Genomic DNA, 15,716 nt, shown 5'->3' with positions numbered 1-15,716 from the left:
CGAATATGATTTAATAATAATAATAGAATTAAAGGCTTTTTGGTTAATGTGAGAAATATATATCTGATTATATACCTAATGGAAAACCTACATCTGATGGAGATTGGGAACTAAAGGCTATAGGGTTCTGTCTCTGCAAATAATAGTTGTGTCACTGTTAACCATCACGAAAGTGTGTGACAAGTACGGGATTGCTAAGAGATAGATTGAGACAAAGGAGATAAAGTAACTGCTCAATTAGGATCACTCATGGATCAAGGTAAGTGTCTATTCCTTCTTGATTGTATGATTGTGTGAGAATCATGATATGATAAGATCTATTTGTGAACATAATTGTATGTACGTTTATTCATGTCTTGATTTACATGTGGTATCATAGCCTCGTTGCTCATGTTGTGATACCAATTGAAGAACCCTAATTTTAATTAATCCCATTTGAAGAACCCTAATTTTAAAATTAGGGGTTTATGAAGTGTGCCTCTTTATGTCATTTTGAAAACTTTTATTAATTGAATTTTTAATTCAATTGAAAAAAGATGAAACTGCAACCATCTTTTCCCGTGGCATTTTAGTTATGGTTGAGACTTTCTTTACCTGGTATAACTGGGCTCGGAAATTCACAGCATCATAAATTGAAGAAAGATGAAACTGTACAGCTTAAATTCGTTCATGCACGAATTCACAATAAATAATTTACGTTAATTAATTCATGTGCACCTTACGGCTTTACGTCCTTTTTTTAAAGTTTAATTAAAGTTTTTATTCAAATTTTATTATGTTATTATTATTAATTAATTCAATTTGAATTATATTAAAGTTTAATTAAAGTTTTAATGAAATTTTATTATGTTTTAATGTAATTTTATTTGCATTAAATTAAAGTTTAATTAAAGTTTTAATGAAATTTTATTATGTCATAATGTAATTTAATTTGCATTAAATTAAAGTTTAATTAATTGATTGAAAGTGAGGAATGAAAAATTATATTTCCGCTTTATGTATTTAATTTTAAATTGAAATTTTGGAATTACTTGTATGATGGATTTGTAATCACCACAAATCTTTAAGTTTTATTTAATTCCAAATTATGGATGAAATTTTATTTCATATAATGATATTATTTATGGAATTATTTGTATGATAGATTTGTAATTACCAAAGTGATCAAATCTTTAAGTTTTATTTAATTCCAAATTATGGATGAATTTTATTTCAATTAATGATATAATTTCTCGAATTATTTGTATGATAGATTTGTTAATCACCAAAGTGATCAAATCTTTAAGTTTTATTTAATTTCAGATTACTGATAAATTTTATTCCAATTACCTATAGAATGGATGCTAAATTATTTATATATATGGGTAAATGGAAATTCATTATTATAGGGCATTTTGGATCACCCAAAGGTTGATTAGTTGTCCTTATAATTGATGGATATGATTGTTGGTAGTGAGTATGTGTTATTAGTTTTGCTTGTATATCCAAAGATAACAAGTGTTTCTAGTTAATGCATATATCTTACCAAATAAAGTTAATACTATTAGCATCATTATGTTTTGTGTTTTAATGAATCTCCCAAAGGAGAACATTAGTATACATAGAATGTTTTCTGAATCTGTATTGTATGTTTAGTTTATGACTCAAAGTATTAATGTTAAGCATATGTGATCAAGTATTTGTTCCTGTATCTTTATGCGAATGAGCATAACAAGTAATATTAAGTCGGCTCTTCCCAAAACTGATAGTGCAAAAGAATTTATGAAATTTGTGGAAGAGCACTCCCAAACAACTGATAAGTCTCTTGTTGAGACATTAATGAGTACATCAACCACCATTAATGCTTATTATGTATGTTTTGAATCAAACTTAACTGAAGTTCCACATAATTCTTGGTGGATTGATTCTGGATGCACAACTCATGTTTCTAACATGATGCAAGGATTCCTTTCAACTCGAACCATAAAGCCAAATGAAAAGTTTGTCTTCATGGGGAATAGAGAGAAGGTTCCAGTGGAAGCAGTCGGGACTTATCGTTTAATCCTCGACACTGGATTTTATTTAGACCTGATGGATACTTTTTACGTACCTAGTATATCTAGGAATTTAGTTTCATTGTCTAAACTTGATGTTGCCGGATACTCTTTTAAATTTGGGAATGGATGTTTCAATTTTGTACCGACCAGGTAGTCGAGAGTGATGACGTGGCAGCGAGCGATAATATAGGCGTGTTGAACGTAACACCTGGCTGACAGAAGGGAAGGACATCGGGAAGTCAGTGTAGTCGCCAATCATTAAGTTGGCGTGCTCCGATCTCTAGCGTATCTAAACCGGCGGTCACCAGGCTTGTGTCGTAGTCGCCGTATGCGAGCTTAGGCGACCAAGTGATCAGAGATCGCCAAGAGGGGAACATCGTCGAAAGATTAGGAAAGCTAGTTCAAGGCTTTCAAAGGGTACGAGTACGAAGGATGAAGTTATCAGATGATCATTCCCTAGCCAGAGGTTGAGGCCAGGGAACAGTTTACCAGAACATGCAAGATGAGCAAGTAATGCAGATCGTGATAGCGGCGGGCGAGACCACAGAGAAGGTGTGCATGGTAACACCCCGTGCTCACCATTAGAAGAGATTGCGCTCCAAGGCAGCTATGCACCGAGTTGCTCCTCACCTGAGTAACTCAGTCGAACAGCCTGAAGAGTAGAAGTGGCGCTCAAGCAGAAGACGTTCAGATGGTGACACGTGTACAGCTGGATGCGAGCCACGTGTCCAGAGGTGTAACCGTCAGGAGAGAGAAAACGCACAGGTATATAAGGAACTCTTAACAAATTATGAGGTACGCGCGTTTAGAACACTTCTTTACGCTTTGAGAATACTTGAGTACGCTGAGAGAGATTTTGCACGGCTCCTTGAGTTTTTAGCTTTTCTCTCTTAGAGTTTTGGTGATTCCGTCACTGACTTGAGCGTCGGAGCGCGATCGGCCGCTAGAGGCCCCTCTTCGTTTGTACTTTGCTGTAACGGAGAGGGCGATCAGTTCAGTTCTGGTCCAAGAGCAACACCAGGCCCAGAGACCTATTTATTTTGTAAGTAAGGTGCTGCAAGGTCCTGAGGTAAGGTATCAAGCCTTGGAGAAGGCAGCCCTAGCGGTGGTGTTCTCGGCGAGGAGGCTACGCCACTACTTTCACAGCTTCACGGTCGTAGTGATGACTGATCTCCCCATCCAGAAGGTGCTGAAGAAGCCAGATGTAGCCGGGAGAATGGTGAAATGGGCCGTAGAGCTATCTGAGTTCGATATCAGATACGAGCCCCGAGGACCGATCAAGGGGCAGGTCTTTGCGGACTTCGTCGTCGAGTTGTCGTCGGGCGTTGCGCCATCGAAGGGCTCGGTTTTTCAATGGGTCTTGTCGGTGGATGGATCCTCCAACCAACAGGGGAGTGGCGCGGTGGACGCCAGAGCCGATTTGCTCGCCAAGCTAGCCAGCTCGAGCAAAGGGGGAAGGCAGAGGACCGTCATTCAGGAGACGTTGAAGGTGCCTCGCACGTTCGTAACAGACAACCAGGTGTTGCAGGTGTGCAAGTCGTATGAGCGTGTAGCGATCGGTCATCGATCTCTCACTCAAGAAACCTTGAGAGCGCCGAGAGTGAGAGCGCGACCGATGACATCCGACGAGGTGATGGAAGTTGACGCCGCTGGAAGGGATGACACGTGGATAACGCCGTACCAGCGGTATTTGGCGGATGGGGTGCTTCCGCTGGAGCCAACGGAGGCAAAGAGGATAAAGAAAAGCTCGAGAAAATTCACTCTCATCGATGGGGATCTCTTCAGGTTCAGGTTCACCCATCCGGTGTTAGTGTGCGTGCACGGGGAGCAGTGCACGAGGATTATGTCAGAGCTCCACGAGGGAATATGTGGGAGCCACGTCGGCGGTCGTGCCTTGGCGGGTAGAGTTCTCCGTGCGGGGTACTACTGGCCAACGCTAAGGGAAGATTGTGTGGGCTATGCTCAGCGTTGCGAGCAGTGCCAGCAACACGCAGATTGGCACAAGGCGCCCCCTGAAGAGCTAAGGTCGATTCATAGCCCCTGGCCGTTCCACACTTGGGGAATCGACATCTTGGGACCATTTCCCCTGGCGATCAGGCAGATGAAGTTTCTGATCGTCGCCATCGAATATTTCATGAAGTGGGTGGAGGCAGAGCCGGTCGCGCAGATCACCGCTCACAAGGTTCAACAGTTTGTGTGGAAAAATGTCGTGTGCCGTTTCGGAGTGCCCAAGCGTTTGGTTTCTGACAATGGCACCCAGTTTACGAGTCACCAACTGAGGAACCTGTGCGAGGAGGTGGGGATACAGTAGGTGTTCGCCTCGGTAGAACACCCTCAAACGAACGGGCAGGTAGAGTCGGCCAACCGAGTACTGCTCAGAGGGCTGAAGAGAAGGTTAGAAAAGGCCAAGGGAACGTGGGCGGAAGAAGTTCCCAGGATCGTGTGGGCCTATCACACCACTCCGCAATCTAGCACCCATGAGACACCTTTCAGCTTGGTCTTTGGGTCAGACGCTATGATCCCTGTGGAGATACAAGAAAATTCACCAAGATTTCTGAATTTTGTGGCCGAGAAGTCCAACGAGGAGAGAAATGTGAACTTAGACCTTTTGGACGAGGTACGAGAAGAAGCCAGAGTCAGTGCTGAAGCTGTGAAGAGAAGGGTGGAACGAAGGCACAACTCCAAGGTGAGGCTGAGGCGGTTCCGGGAGGGAAATCTGGTGATGAGGAAAGCGCATCAGCACGAGATAGAAAACAAGTTGTCCCCCAAGTGGACCGGCCCTTTCAGAGTAGTGGAGACGTTGGAGAACGGCGCTTATCGGCTGGAGACCTTGGATGGAGGGGCGATCCCCAGAACGTGGAACGCCACGCACTTGAAACTCTATTTTAGTTAAAAATTGTAGAGTAGCCGCGCTTTCGCGCCAGTACAAACAATTTGAACAAGTTCAAGGGGGCACCCTTTCCCCAGAAATAAAAAGAGGTTATCAATATAAAAGTTTGCAAAGTTTTAAAGCTAAAATCCTCCTCACCCCAGGCGCGAGCACAAGAGATCGGTTAGGCCTCCCTTGCCCCAGGCGCGAGCGTGGGCAACCGGTTCAAAGTCCTCCTCACCCCAGGTGTGAGTGCAGGCAGCTAAGGTTCGAAACGCCAGGGGCGCTAGTGGGCCCAAAAAGGGTGAAGGAAGGATTCGAGAAACGCCTTTGCCCAAGGGACATAGCGTCAATATTGGCTCAGTAGAACTCTTAGTCAAACCCCTTCTCACCCCAGGAGTGAGAAGGTGGGAGCACCACCCGAGGTTCTAAGGGTCGATGGCCTTGGGGCAGGCAAGAGGGGTTGTCGAGAAACACTCTTCCTCCAGACAGGGCATCACCCTAAACCGATCGGCGTGGGAGTCCTCTATGCACTTAGCGCTGGAGCGACACGAAATCTAGAAAGGTATAAGGAGAAAGGCAGAGGCGCGATGACTAGTTGATGGTTGGTTATGGTACCCTGGTCGGTCATCGGCGGATATAGCGTTGTTTAAGAAGTTTTAGACAAGTTCTTATGCGATAGACCGAAGCAGGCAAAACCACGCCAAGAACGATCATCGAGCGTTGTTAGAAGCGATCAAGGACAAAAATAGAAAGTGCGAGGGAGGTTCACGCTAAGTCCGAATAAGTTGGCAACTATAAACATGCATAGTGAGAGATGAAAGAGATACACGACAGTAAGAAGAAAGAAGGCACTAAATATATGCAGTAAAGAGTTCTTATGCTCAAAAATTTATACAAGGAAAAGAAAAAGCGAAAGCTGTAGATGATCAGGGACGAACGACCTTGCCGTCCACCACCTCAAATTCTATAGATAGCTGGGAGCAGTCGACCTCTGGGAAAGCACACTTGAGTTGCTCGAGGGCAAAGTCAAAACCCTCAGCGAAAGTATCAGTCGCCTCTTCCCAGAGCTTGGCCTTCTCAGCCTCGAACCCAGCTTTGTCGGTCTCGAGCACGACCTTCTCGGTGGTTAGGGTGGCGATGGCCGACTCGGCTTCTTTGAGCCTCTGATCGCTCGCAGCAAGAGCCTCCGCCAAATTCGCATTCTGTTGGCGCATGTAGGCGTTCTCAGCCTCAAGTTGGAGGGCCTTACCAGTGGTCTCCAACAGTTCGAAATCAAGGGCAGCGACAGCATCCCCCATCAGCATTTCAGTTTTGATAGTCTCTTGGACTTACTGGGCGCGCGCCAGTTTGGTTTCCTCCAACATGTCCTTCAGCATGTCGTTGGTGTCTTGCAAAACCTCATAGTCACTTTGAAGCGACTCCTGTTGGCTGAGCAGCTCCTTCACCTTACCCTCCAGCTTTTCAAGGCGGCGATGTTGTGTGGAGAATTCCAGAGAGAGCACCATCTGACGAGCTAACTGGAGGTCCACCTCGCTGGCACTCCACTGGACTAGCTCGCGATTCTGGATCAGTTGTTTAGTCAGTTGGAGAACCCTGGTAAGCCCCTCAGAGGTGGAACCCGCTGCTTGGAAAGAACTCTCGCCACCACCCTCGGTTGTGGTGGCAGAGTCTTGAGGGAACGGTGATGGTAGGGGGCGAGGAGTTCCCTCCGATCGAGCGACCCCGCTCCCCGCTGCTTGAGTCGGTGGGGGTGACTTTGCTGGAGCGGGGAGGGAAGGGGGGCTGGTGAAGGAGGGCGCTCAGGGGAGGCCTGTGCTTGAGGGATCGGATTAGCATCTCCCTCAAGGCTCTCAACTCCCCTCTTTCTTCGTTGGACCAGGGGGGACCCAGAGCTTTCCTCTTCGATAGATATAACGGTGGTGGGAGCCTTCACCAACCGTTTTCTCTTCTTGTCACCCCTGGTCTCACGCCCTTCAGCTGGCGCGACCGAGATGGGGGAAGCGGGAATGGGCTCAACGATCGCCTCCACTTCAGAAGACGCCTGGGCGGCTCGTCGACTCCTGGCTAGAGCGAGCAGCCTCTGTCGTCTTTCCTTATCAGAAGTCATCTCTGCATCAGTCCAACATGGCAAAGGGTTAGCATGCAAAGGCTCAAGAAAGCAGAAAGATAGTTAGCAAATGCATGTATGAGGGGTATGTTGGACAAGCACGAGGTCGCATGCCCATAGAAGTGGCAGGTAAAAGGGAGGAAGAGGAGACAAACCAATGTATTTTTCGAGCTTTTCAGCATCGAACTCGTGCTTGATAAGGGTGGAAGAGCCAAATTTGGCACCCAAGCTCGAGAGGAGGCCGCACAGCTCGCGCTCGTATGGGGCCATGACCTCCAAGCCTCGGGGTTTCCTAAACTCCACTTTAGGGACCCAGTAGAGGGGAAAGCCCTCGAGAAGGGCGGGGTTGTGCTCGTTAGAGGTGATCATGTAGAATCTGCCCTTCCAATCCTTGAAGGACTGCTGGTACAAACCCAAGATCACCCTCCCTGTCACGCCATTTAAGCTGACCCACGACCTATCACCCGGGTTCTTGGCCTCAAAGAAGTAGAGGAAGACGTCGGTCGATGGAGGGTGCCCAAAATGGTTGCATAAGATTTCGAACGCCCGGATGAAGCCCCAAGCGTTCGGATGGAGTTGGCAAGGGGCGACGTTTAGCTCAGTAAGGAGTTCCTTCTCGAAGAAGGTAAAGGGAAGGCGGAGGCATAGCCTCTTGAAGATGGCTGAGTAGATGAAGGTGAAGGGCACCCCGTTGGTGGCCCTATCATCTACCCATATGGGCATGCCTGGGGGGGGGGGGATGCGCACACCCAAGTTTCGGTCGTCCTCCCTATCGATAGCGCATGAAGGCTCATCCGCAACGCCCTTCAGCAAAGTAGCGAGATGATCGGCGGGAAGTTGGTTAGATGTTTTGGCAAGCAAATGGAGGGGTGCCCACTGGTATGCCTGCGCGTAGCCTTGTGGAGGAAGCGACGCCCTGGGTTGCGTACTCGCCGAGGGAGTTGCACTCATCGAGGGTGATGAAGGTGCACTGGCGGAAGGCTGTTCACCAGAAGATGAGGCAAGGCGCGCGGTGGTTTTTGTGCGAGCCATTGTCAGTAGCTACAATGGAGAAAGAAAGAAAAGGTGAGGAATCAATGAAAAACAAGAAAAAGACGAAGGGAGCAAAATGTTATGGTTCGAAGGGGGTAGAGGAATGAAAACGACGAAGAGGAAGAAGAAGCGAAACACAGGAAAACCAGAAGAGGTCTTGGTACAGTGCAGAAAAGGAAAAAACGACCCATGATGTATACACAATGCAGTTTTTGAGCAATGCAATCGGTAGAAGGTTTTCAAATATGCTATAGATGAAGAAAGGGAGTACCTTTTTGCGATCGCGAACGGTTTCTGGTAACCTGGGAATGGAGAAGATGAATCGCAGAAGGAGGGTTCGAGAGTTGCAGAGAAACGTGTTGGGGAAGATAATGGAACAGTAGAGGCGCGTAAGTTTTTGAATAAGGGAACTGCAAACGACGTTTCACGCTAGCCATTGATGCGCACACGTGTCGCAAGATTAGGGAAGGAAAACGTAACGTCACTTAAAGCACAACACGTGATGTGGCACGTGACGTGGCGTCACTTGCCATGTGGCCACCGAGAACGAGCACTTAGTCTCTTTGCCGAGAACGAGTACGCAGCTTGAGACTGGGGCTTGTGATCCAGTCGGTCATCGGTTTAGAGTGACGTCAGCGACTGATGGCCACGTGGGCCGTTCTTAGCGGGACATGTGGGCCAGGGAAGCTGATGTGTCTTGAAAAGGGTGGTCAGGCGAAGATCGGTGATCAGAGGGGATGCGCGATCGTCGTCTAGATGAGCCACGAGGCTGATCGGTCATCGTGTCACACGCAGTTGAGCCAGGAACGAGAGGGGATTCCCGGTGAGAGCGTTGCATGCGAGCCTCGTGTGGCAGAGTATCAGAGATCAGAGAGGTTATGCGTTTTGCGGTACCATGCATGAGAGTGGTCTAAGGGAGCTAGCAGTCGGTCGGTGATTGAACTTCTCTTAGCCCATAACATGCATGGGACAGAACAGAGGTGATCGTTCACGCGATAGGTAATGCCTGGTATGCGCGCTTGTCCAAGTCGCACCTGGTACTCACGCTGAGGCTGCACTCCACGCTCATTGCGAAGGTACGTTTTCATACTGGCAAGTGACTAGTTTTACACACAGAGAGAAAAGGGAGAATCGCAGAGTGCACGAGTCTCACTGAGATTCTGAGTACACAGTTCTTTGGTGGTCTTGTTTGACTGACTTGAGCGTCAGAGTGCAATCGGCCGCTAGAGGCGCCGTTTGTGGTGTTTTCGCAGGTTCGCTCGGAGCTGGTTGGAACGCGCTTGAGGAAGACGAAGTTTGACGTGACGAGACCTTCAACGATCAAGTCACCTGCAAGATCAATGATTAATGATAAAACCAATTTATGTAAGGCCTTTTAAATGCGCATTTATGTAATTATTAAATCATGAAAGTATTATAACTCATATGAGTCAAGTGGGAGAATGTAAGAAATTATGTAAATTAATTTCTATAAAGTGACTCACATGACTTAGAGTTTGGGCTTTGGGAGCGAATATGATTTAATAATAATAATAGAATTAAAGGCCCATTGGTTAATGTGAGAAATATATATCTGATGATATACCTAATGGAAAACCTACATCTGATGGAGATTGGGAACTAAAGGCTATAGGGTTCTGTCTCTGCAAATAATAGTTGTCTCACTGTTAACCATCACGAAAGTGTGTGACAAGTACGGAATTGCTAAAAGATAGATTGGGACAAAGGAGATAAAGTAACTGCTCAATTAAGATCATTCATAGATCAAGGTAAGTGCCTATTCCTTCTTGATTGTATGATTGTGTGAGAATCATGATATGATAAGATTTATTTGTGAACATAATTATATGTACGTTTATCCATGTTTTGATTTACAAAGTTTTCTTACACGACTAAATGATAACTAATAATAATAGTATAAATACTTACATATATGAATTAAAATTTGGAATAATTAAAGTAAAACATTCGAATTTAATTAATTATTAAATCTAAGAGGTTTATTATCAATAAAAAATATTTTAATATTACTTCTAAAATAATTTAATTTCTAATATTAACTTTATTTGCCGCGTTCATATTCAAACATTTCTCGTATTTGAGTTGTAATTTTTTATTTTTTTTTACTTAGTAGCTTATCATATGGGAAATAAGAAAAGAATTAAAAAAAACCTACACTTTAGAATTTCACCATTTTGGTATTTGTGTGTTTTTAAAATATTTAAGTTTTATTGAGTGAAGGCAGACAGGGAGAAAAAGAAATTGCAATTGATATTCCAAAAAGAGGCTTTGAAATAGAAGAAAATCCACCTAAACAAAGGATAATGAAAAGGAACGTGTGGTGGTTAGCAAACAAGGTGGAACGCCATGTGTGTCTGTTTGAAGGGCTTAAATATTTTCAGATTCCCAGCGGGCATAGCAGATGATCAGAGGAAGAGATGGTGGGAATGAGCCTAGTGGGTGTGAGGCCAAGTGGTCTCCAACCCCAACTCCCATCATTGCGTGGTGGAGTCATGCGGCGGATTCGGTGTGGGATAGCAGAGGCGTCTGGTGAACCAGCTCCTCTGGGACAAAAGACGCGGTACAATGACGGCATATTCGAGAAGGCTTTTATGAGTCTGTTCGCGCGTAAGATGGAGAAATATGCGGATCCAGGAGGCGGAGGAAAAGGTAGGGCGAAGAAGGGTTGGTGGGAGTGGGGGTATGACTATGAGAGTTTCGTTGATGTATCAAGAAGGGTAATGCAGCGTAGATCTCGTTACCAGCAGCAGCAAGTCGTTCGAGAGGTTCTCCTCTCTATGCTTCCTCCAGGTGCGCCTGCCCAGGTCCATCCTCTTCTTCATTTTTCCTTTTTAAACTCAATTTCCTTTTTCAACCAGACAACATCTTTTTAATGCTTTTGCTTATGCTCTTCTCCTGCAGTTCAGGAAATTATTTCCGCCAACAAAATGGGCTGCCGAATTTAACGCTGCATTGACCGTTCCTTTCTTCGACTGGTTAGTTGGCCCATCCGAGGTAAGATAAATCAACTTTATGTCCTGTTCCATATGTATTCCATTATAAACAAATAAGTTATATATCCAGAATATAACTTTTAGTAAGGTTTAAAGTTTATTTATTTTTAAAATTTTTATGTTAAACATTACTATAAACTTTATATATCATTCTCACACTCTGCTAGCTTCAATAATCATCAAATGAAGTAAAATAAACTTGTATCGAAAGATTGGGCTGCTTGGGCTGCCAATACTCATAGACAAGAATCCTAAGATAATTGAAACATAGGAATTTTACATTTTATAATAGAACTTCAGATATACTGTTGGAGGCAGACGTCAAAATCAAGATGAAGTAAATTCAAGTTAGCTAATTTATCTACACCATAATTCCCTTATCAAAAGATAAGAGAAACTTTAAAAATAATGTTATTCCATAAATCAAGCCATTTATTTTATCTATTTTTGAGGAACTGAGGGACCAAAAGATTATTTTTAAAAGCATCACAACAATTTAAATTCTACTTTATACAGTATCATAATGATTTAACTGTTATGAGACCACCTATACCTATTTAATATTTAATTATATTTAATATTTAATTTCATGCACAAGTTGGGTAGTCTTTATTTGATTTTGTAAAATTAAATTACACTGAAATTTCACTTCTTAAAAGGTCTAATAATTATAAAATGGTTGGATTATCAATGGACTTATCGGTTGTTTACCCTTTATGTTCTTGTGATATATTACGTGGTGTGTTCGTTGATATTTTCGATTGTTGAGATGTATTAGGTCGTGGAAGTAGAGGTAAATGGTGTGAAGCAAAAGAGTGGAGTGCACATAAAGAAGTGCAGGTAGATTTGATGTCTCTTAGATTGTAAATTCAACGAATTCGTAAAAGTCATCTATTTCAATTTGTTCGTGTTTATATAGTGTATGTTTGAAACAAAAAAATAGAAATGATTGAAAATGGACTAAAACTTGGAATAATTAACTCCGTTGTAACAATTATTATTTGTTTATTCTTTTACATGTGAAGGTACCTGGAGAATAGTGGTTGTGTTGGAATGTGTGTCAATATGTGCAAGATTCCTACACAAGATTTTTTCACTAATGAATTTGGACTTCCCTTAACGATGACTCCCAGTATGTCTTCTTGCCTTTTATTACTGGCCACAAATTCTAGATTACATTTATATATGAAGACTCATCCAAAAAAAAAATGATTGGTTTATGGTTTTTGAACTTAAAAATTAAGCGAGATGGTTTTAACCGAACTTAATCTCAGATTTTGAAGACATGAGTTGTGATATGGTATATGGGCAAGCACCACCCACTTTTGAAGAGGACCCTGTTTCAAAACAACCATGCTATGAGGATATATGTAAGTATGATTCTCTGCTATTCAATGAATCAAATTGAATCATTCTGTATTCTAACAAGGTAATAACATTTGTAGGTTCTATGGCAAAATCAAGCTCTAGTGTGTGTCCTAAACTACAGGCATGAGAAGGAACTTCATTTCAATTTCATTTTTCACAATAGAATTAAGGTTTAGTAAGCTTCTATTTTTATCTGAGGGGCTACCTGTCTACAAAATTTCGATTATCAAGTGTTAGGCGTTTACTTTTCTTCTCTCAAACCTATTACATTCTTATACGGGAGGATATTGTCTACACAGTACTGCATGTAAATCTGTAATTAAACTGTCAAATATCACTATAGCTATAGATTATACGACATTGTTGGACAAAACTACGTGTTACTTTTTTGTTCTTTTTCACAAGAACAACGTGGTTAATTTCTGATTCATTATAACTTAATTCATTAATAAAAAAGTATCCCTTTGAAATCGTACAGATTAGAATACAATTTTCATACTCTATAGCAAGAACCAGACTTACAAAAAAAATCTTGAAGTGATTTGCATCACATAGAACATCCTAAAAGACGTTACAAAAAAAGTCTGTATGGGCTAAATATTTGCCTTAGATGGATGCTATTTAAAAGGGTTAGCTATAAAAAGTGAGGATTTAAAATGAGTTAAAAAACTACTTTGAAGATTTTCACAATCAAACTTATTAGATGCTTAAAGGAATCGTCTAATGATTTTTTTAAATTAATTCACAAAAATTTTCTAAAATGCTTTTATGACAACCAAGACAATGCACAATAATAAAAAAAAATGCACATTTTTACTTTTATACTAGTTAATTCTTAATTTGGATTATGCCCAAATATCCAATGCAAACTAAAAAGTCTTTTCATCAAACTCCCTTTGAATTTAAGTATGAGTACAAAATGTCCTTTTAGGTTAAGTACACAACTTCTCGGTTGGAACAACTAATTCTAAAAATGGGGTTAAATAGATTCTTTGACTCTTCTCTCAAACAACTAGACTAGACCATCTATTGAACGAGAAAAAGCAAAAACAACAAAGCAATTTTATACTAGTTCATCCAAAGATAGAAACTACGTTCATTTCTCCCTTAAAACAACTTCTTAAAAGGTTTCACTAATTAAATGAATTATTACAATTAGTACAAATCACTCTTAGTTATCTTTTCTTAATTTCTTCCAGAGACTAAGACCTCAAAACAAGAAACATAGAACCCTTAAAAAAAGGGTAGTTTAATCTTATAGGGTTACTTCACATTATGAAGATATGCAAAGGTTTAACTCATCCACAAAAAGTACTTAGCAACTTCTGAATACTAGAAAATTGTAAAGAGCTGGTGTATTTTTCAACTTTAATTTGGATCCTTTATATAAGACTTTGAATATGATAATTGCTTCAATCTTTGTCTTGATAGGATTTTCTTCAATCATCTTTGTCAACTTTGCAGATCATTCATTGCTTATGTTCATTGGAAGTTTGATTTGGAAAAAATTTAAAAACTAGCAATAAAGGCATGATTCAATTGTATTGTAAATTTTAGCACATTTCTTTTATTTCCTTTTTTATGTTAGTATGAACATAGTAGAATACATACTTTCTAGGCATGATTCAATCTTTGTCTTGATAGGATTTTCTTCAACCATCTTTGTCAACTTTGCATATCATCCATTGCTTATGTTCATTGGAAGTTTGATTTGGAAAACATTTAAAAACAAGCAATAAAAGCATGATTCAATTGTATTGTAAATTTTAGTACATTTCTTTTATTTCCTTTTTTATGTTCTAGTATGAACATAGTAGAATACATACTTTCTATATAAAACATTTTACATTTAATCAATTTCAATGTATATGCATTTCCTAATGTTACCAAACTTATTACGAATTTGGTTACATGATATGTTTAATCTTAAAATCTAATAGACCGTCTAACATTGAGAGTAACCTCTGAATGGTCTAATAGACTACAACTTGCAAAAACACATATTATTAGAAGGTTCATGAAACCGTAAACATATATGTATATTATTAGTTTGTTTAGAGTTTTCTAACATCAAAACTATCTTAAAGAGTTGTATAGGGATTAAACCATCTGAGGTATCAACAATTTCTCCTTTTTTTTATAATGACAAAAGCTTAACATATATTGATAAAGCGATAAGCAAGTAGACATATGTATCAGAGATGGTACAAAACTTGAATAAGTTGAATGCTCATATTATATATGTCTCATAAAATAATGTAATAATAGAAATGTCTAAGCACACATTAAAAAAGAAACAAGTAACATAGTTTTATAAAAATAAAGATTTTTAACTTCTACCCCTTTTTTGGCAACGTCAAAAAAGGTAAAAGAGTAACACATCATGGTTGTAGTGGCAGAGACAAGGGTAGTGGTGGCGGATTAGGTTGGCTTTGAATGTTGTTTCACAAAGCGTCTGTTTGGATCAGGGGGAGCAGCACTATTCCAGTAGACGGAAGTAAGGTGCACCCCCTTGTTTGGATCAGCTGATTAATGAAAGTGGGGGACGGGGGAGTAGATGACTGGAAGGTGAAGGTTCCTTCTCACAAGTGCAGAGAAAGATGAGGGATGAGAAAGAAAGCCACTTAGGAATGTGGTAATGACGCATGTGCCCTCATTTCTTTTATAAAATTCCTTATGAATTAATCATACACTGTATATCTATTTTTTCCTTATTAATCAGAATTAATAAAATACATGATTTAAAATTTTAGGCTTTATAATTGATCCAGTCGGTCATCGGTAGTCGGTGACGTCAGCAACAGATAGCCACGTGGATCGTTCTTAGTGGGACACGTGGGCCAGGGAAGCTGATGTGTCTTGGAGAGGGTCACCCGGGGGTGATCGGTGATCGGTGATCAGGTGGTGATCGGTGGTCAGAAAGGATGCGCGATCATCGCCTAGATAAGCGCCATGAAGCAGAGGGCGTGGCGCTATGGGGCACCGATCGGTCGTCTGGGGTGAGTGGCGGTCGTCGGGTCTTCGGGTTACGCGCAGTTAAGCTGGGAACGAGAGGCGATTCTCGGCGAGAGCGTTGCATACGAGCCTTGTGTGGCAGAGTATCAGAGAAAGGAGAAGTTATGTGCTTTGTAGTGTCGTGCATGAGAGTGGCCTAAGAGAGCTAGCAGCCAGTCGGCGATTGGTGCTCTCTTAACCCATAACGTGCATGGAGCAAAGCAGAGGTGATCGTTCACACAGTAGGTGACGCCTGGTACGTGCGCTTAGCCAAGCCACACCTGGTACTCACG

The 15,716-nt window shown here is 41.8% G+C and overlaps 3 protein-coding genes across 3 annotated transcripts; all 3 read left to right on the top strand.

Annotated features, from left to right (window-relative positions):
* Positions 1–3,198: 3,198 nt before the first annotated feature.
* On the top strand, positions 3,199–4,347 carry LOC137833199 (uncharacterized). The gene has a single exon (XM_068641561.1). The coding sequence runs from the start codon at positions 3,199–3,201 to the stop codon at positions 4,345–4,347; it is 1,149 nt and encodes a 382-aa protein (XP_068497662.1).
* A 204-nt stretch (positions 4,348–4,551) lies between these two features.
* Positions 4,552–4,929, top strand: LOC137833198 (uncharacterized). Its single transcript, XM_068641560.1, has one exon. It carries the CDS (start codon positions 4,552–4,554, stop codon positions 4,927–4,929), a length of 378 nt encoding a protein of 125 aa, XP_068497661.1.
* A 5,446-nt stretch (positions 4,930–10,375) lies between these two features.
* Positions 10,376–12,802, top strand: LOC137830931 (beta-carotene isomerase D27, chloroplastic). The gene is made up of 6 exons (XM_068638345.1): positions 10,376–10,872; positions 10,970–11,062; positions 11,840–11,901; positions 12,087–12,193; positions 12,336–12,431; positions 12,507–12,802. The coding sequence occupies exons 1-6, from the start codon at positions 10,486–10,488 to the stop codon at positions 12,554–12,556; spliced, it is 795 nt and encodes a 264-aa protein (XP_068494446.1). The 5' UTR covers positions 10,376–10,485; the 3' UTR covers positions 12,557–12,802.
* The last annotated feature ends 2,914 nt before the right edge of the window (positions 12,803–15,716 follow it).

This window comes from Phaseolus vulgaris, chromosome 6 (assembly GCF_000499845.2).
Source record: "Phaseolus vulgaris cultivar G19833 chromosome 6, P. vulgaris v2.0, whole genome shotgun sequence".
NCBI classification, from domain to species: domain Eukaryota; kingdom Viridiplantae; phylum Streptophyta; class Magnoliopsida; order Fabales; family Fabaceae; genus Phaseolus; species Phaseolus vulgaris.
The sequence above is the reverse complement of the archived record's forward strand: the minus strand, read 5'-3'. Positions and strand labels throughout refer to the sequence as shown.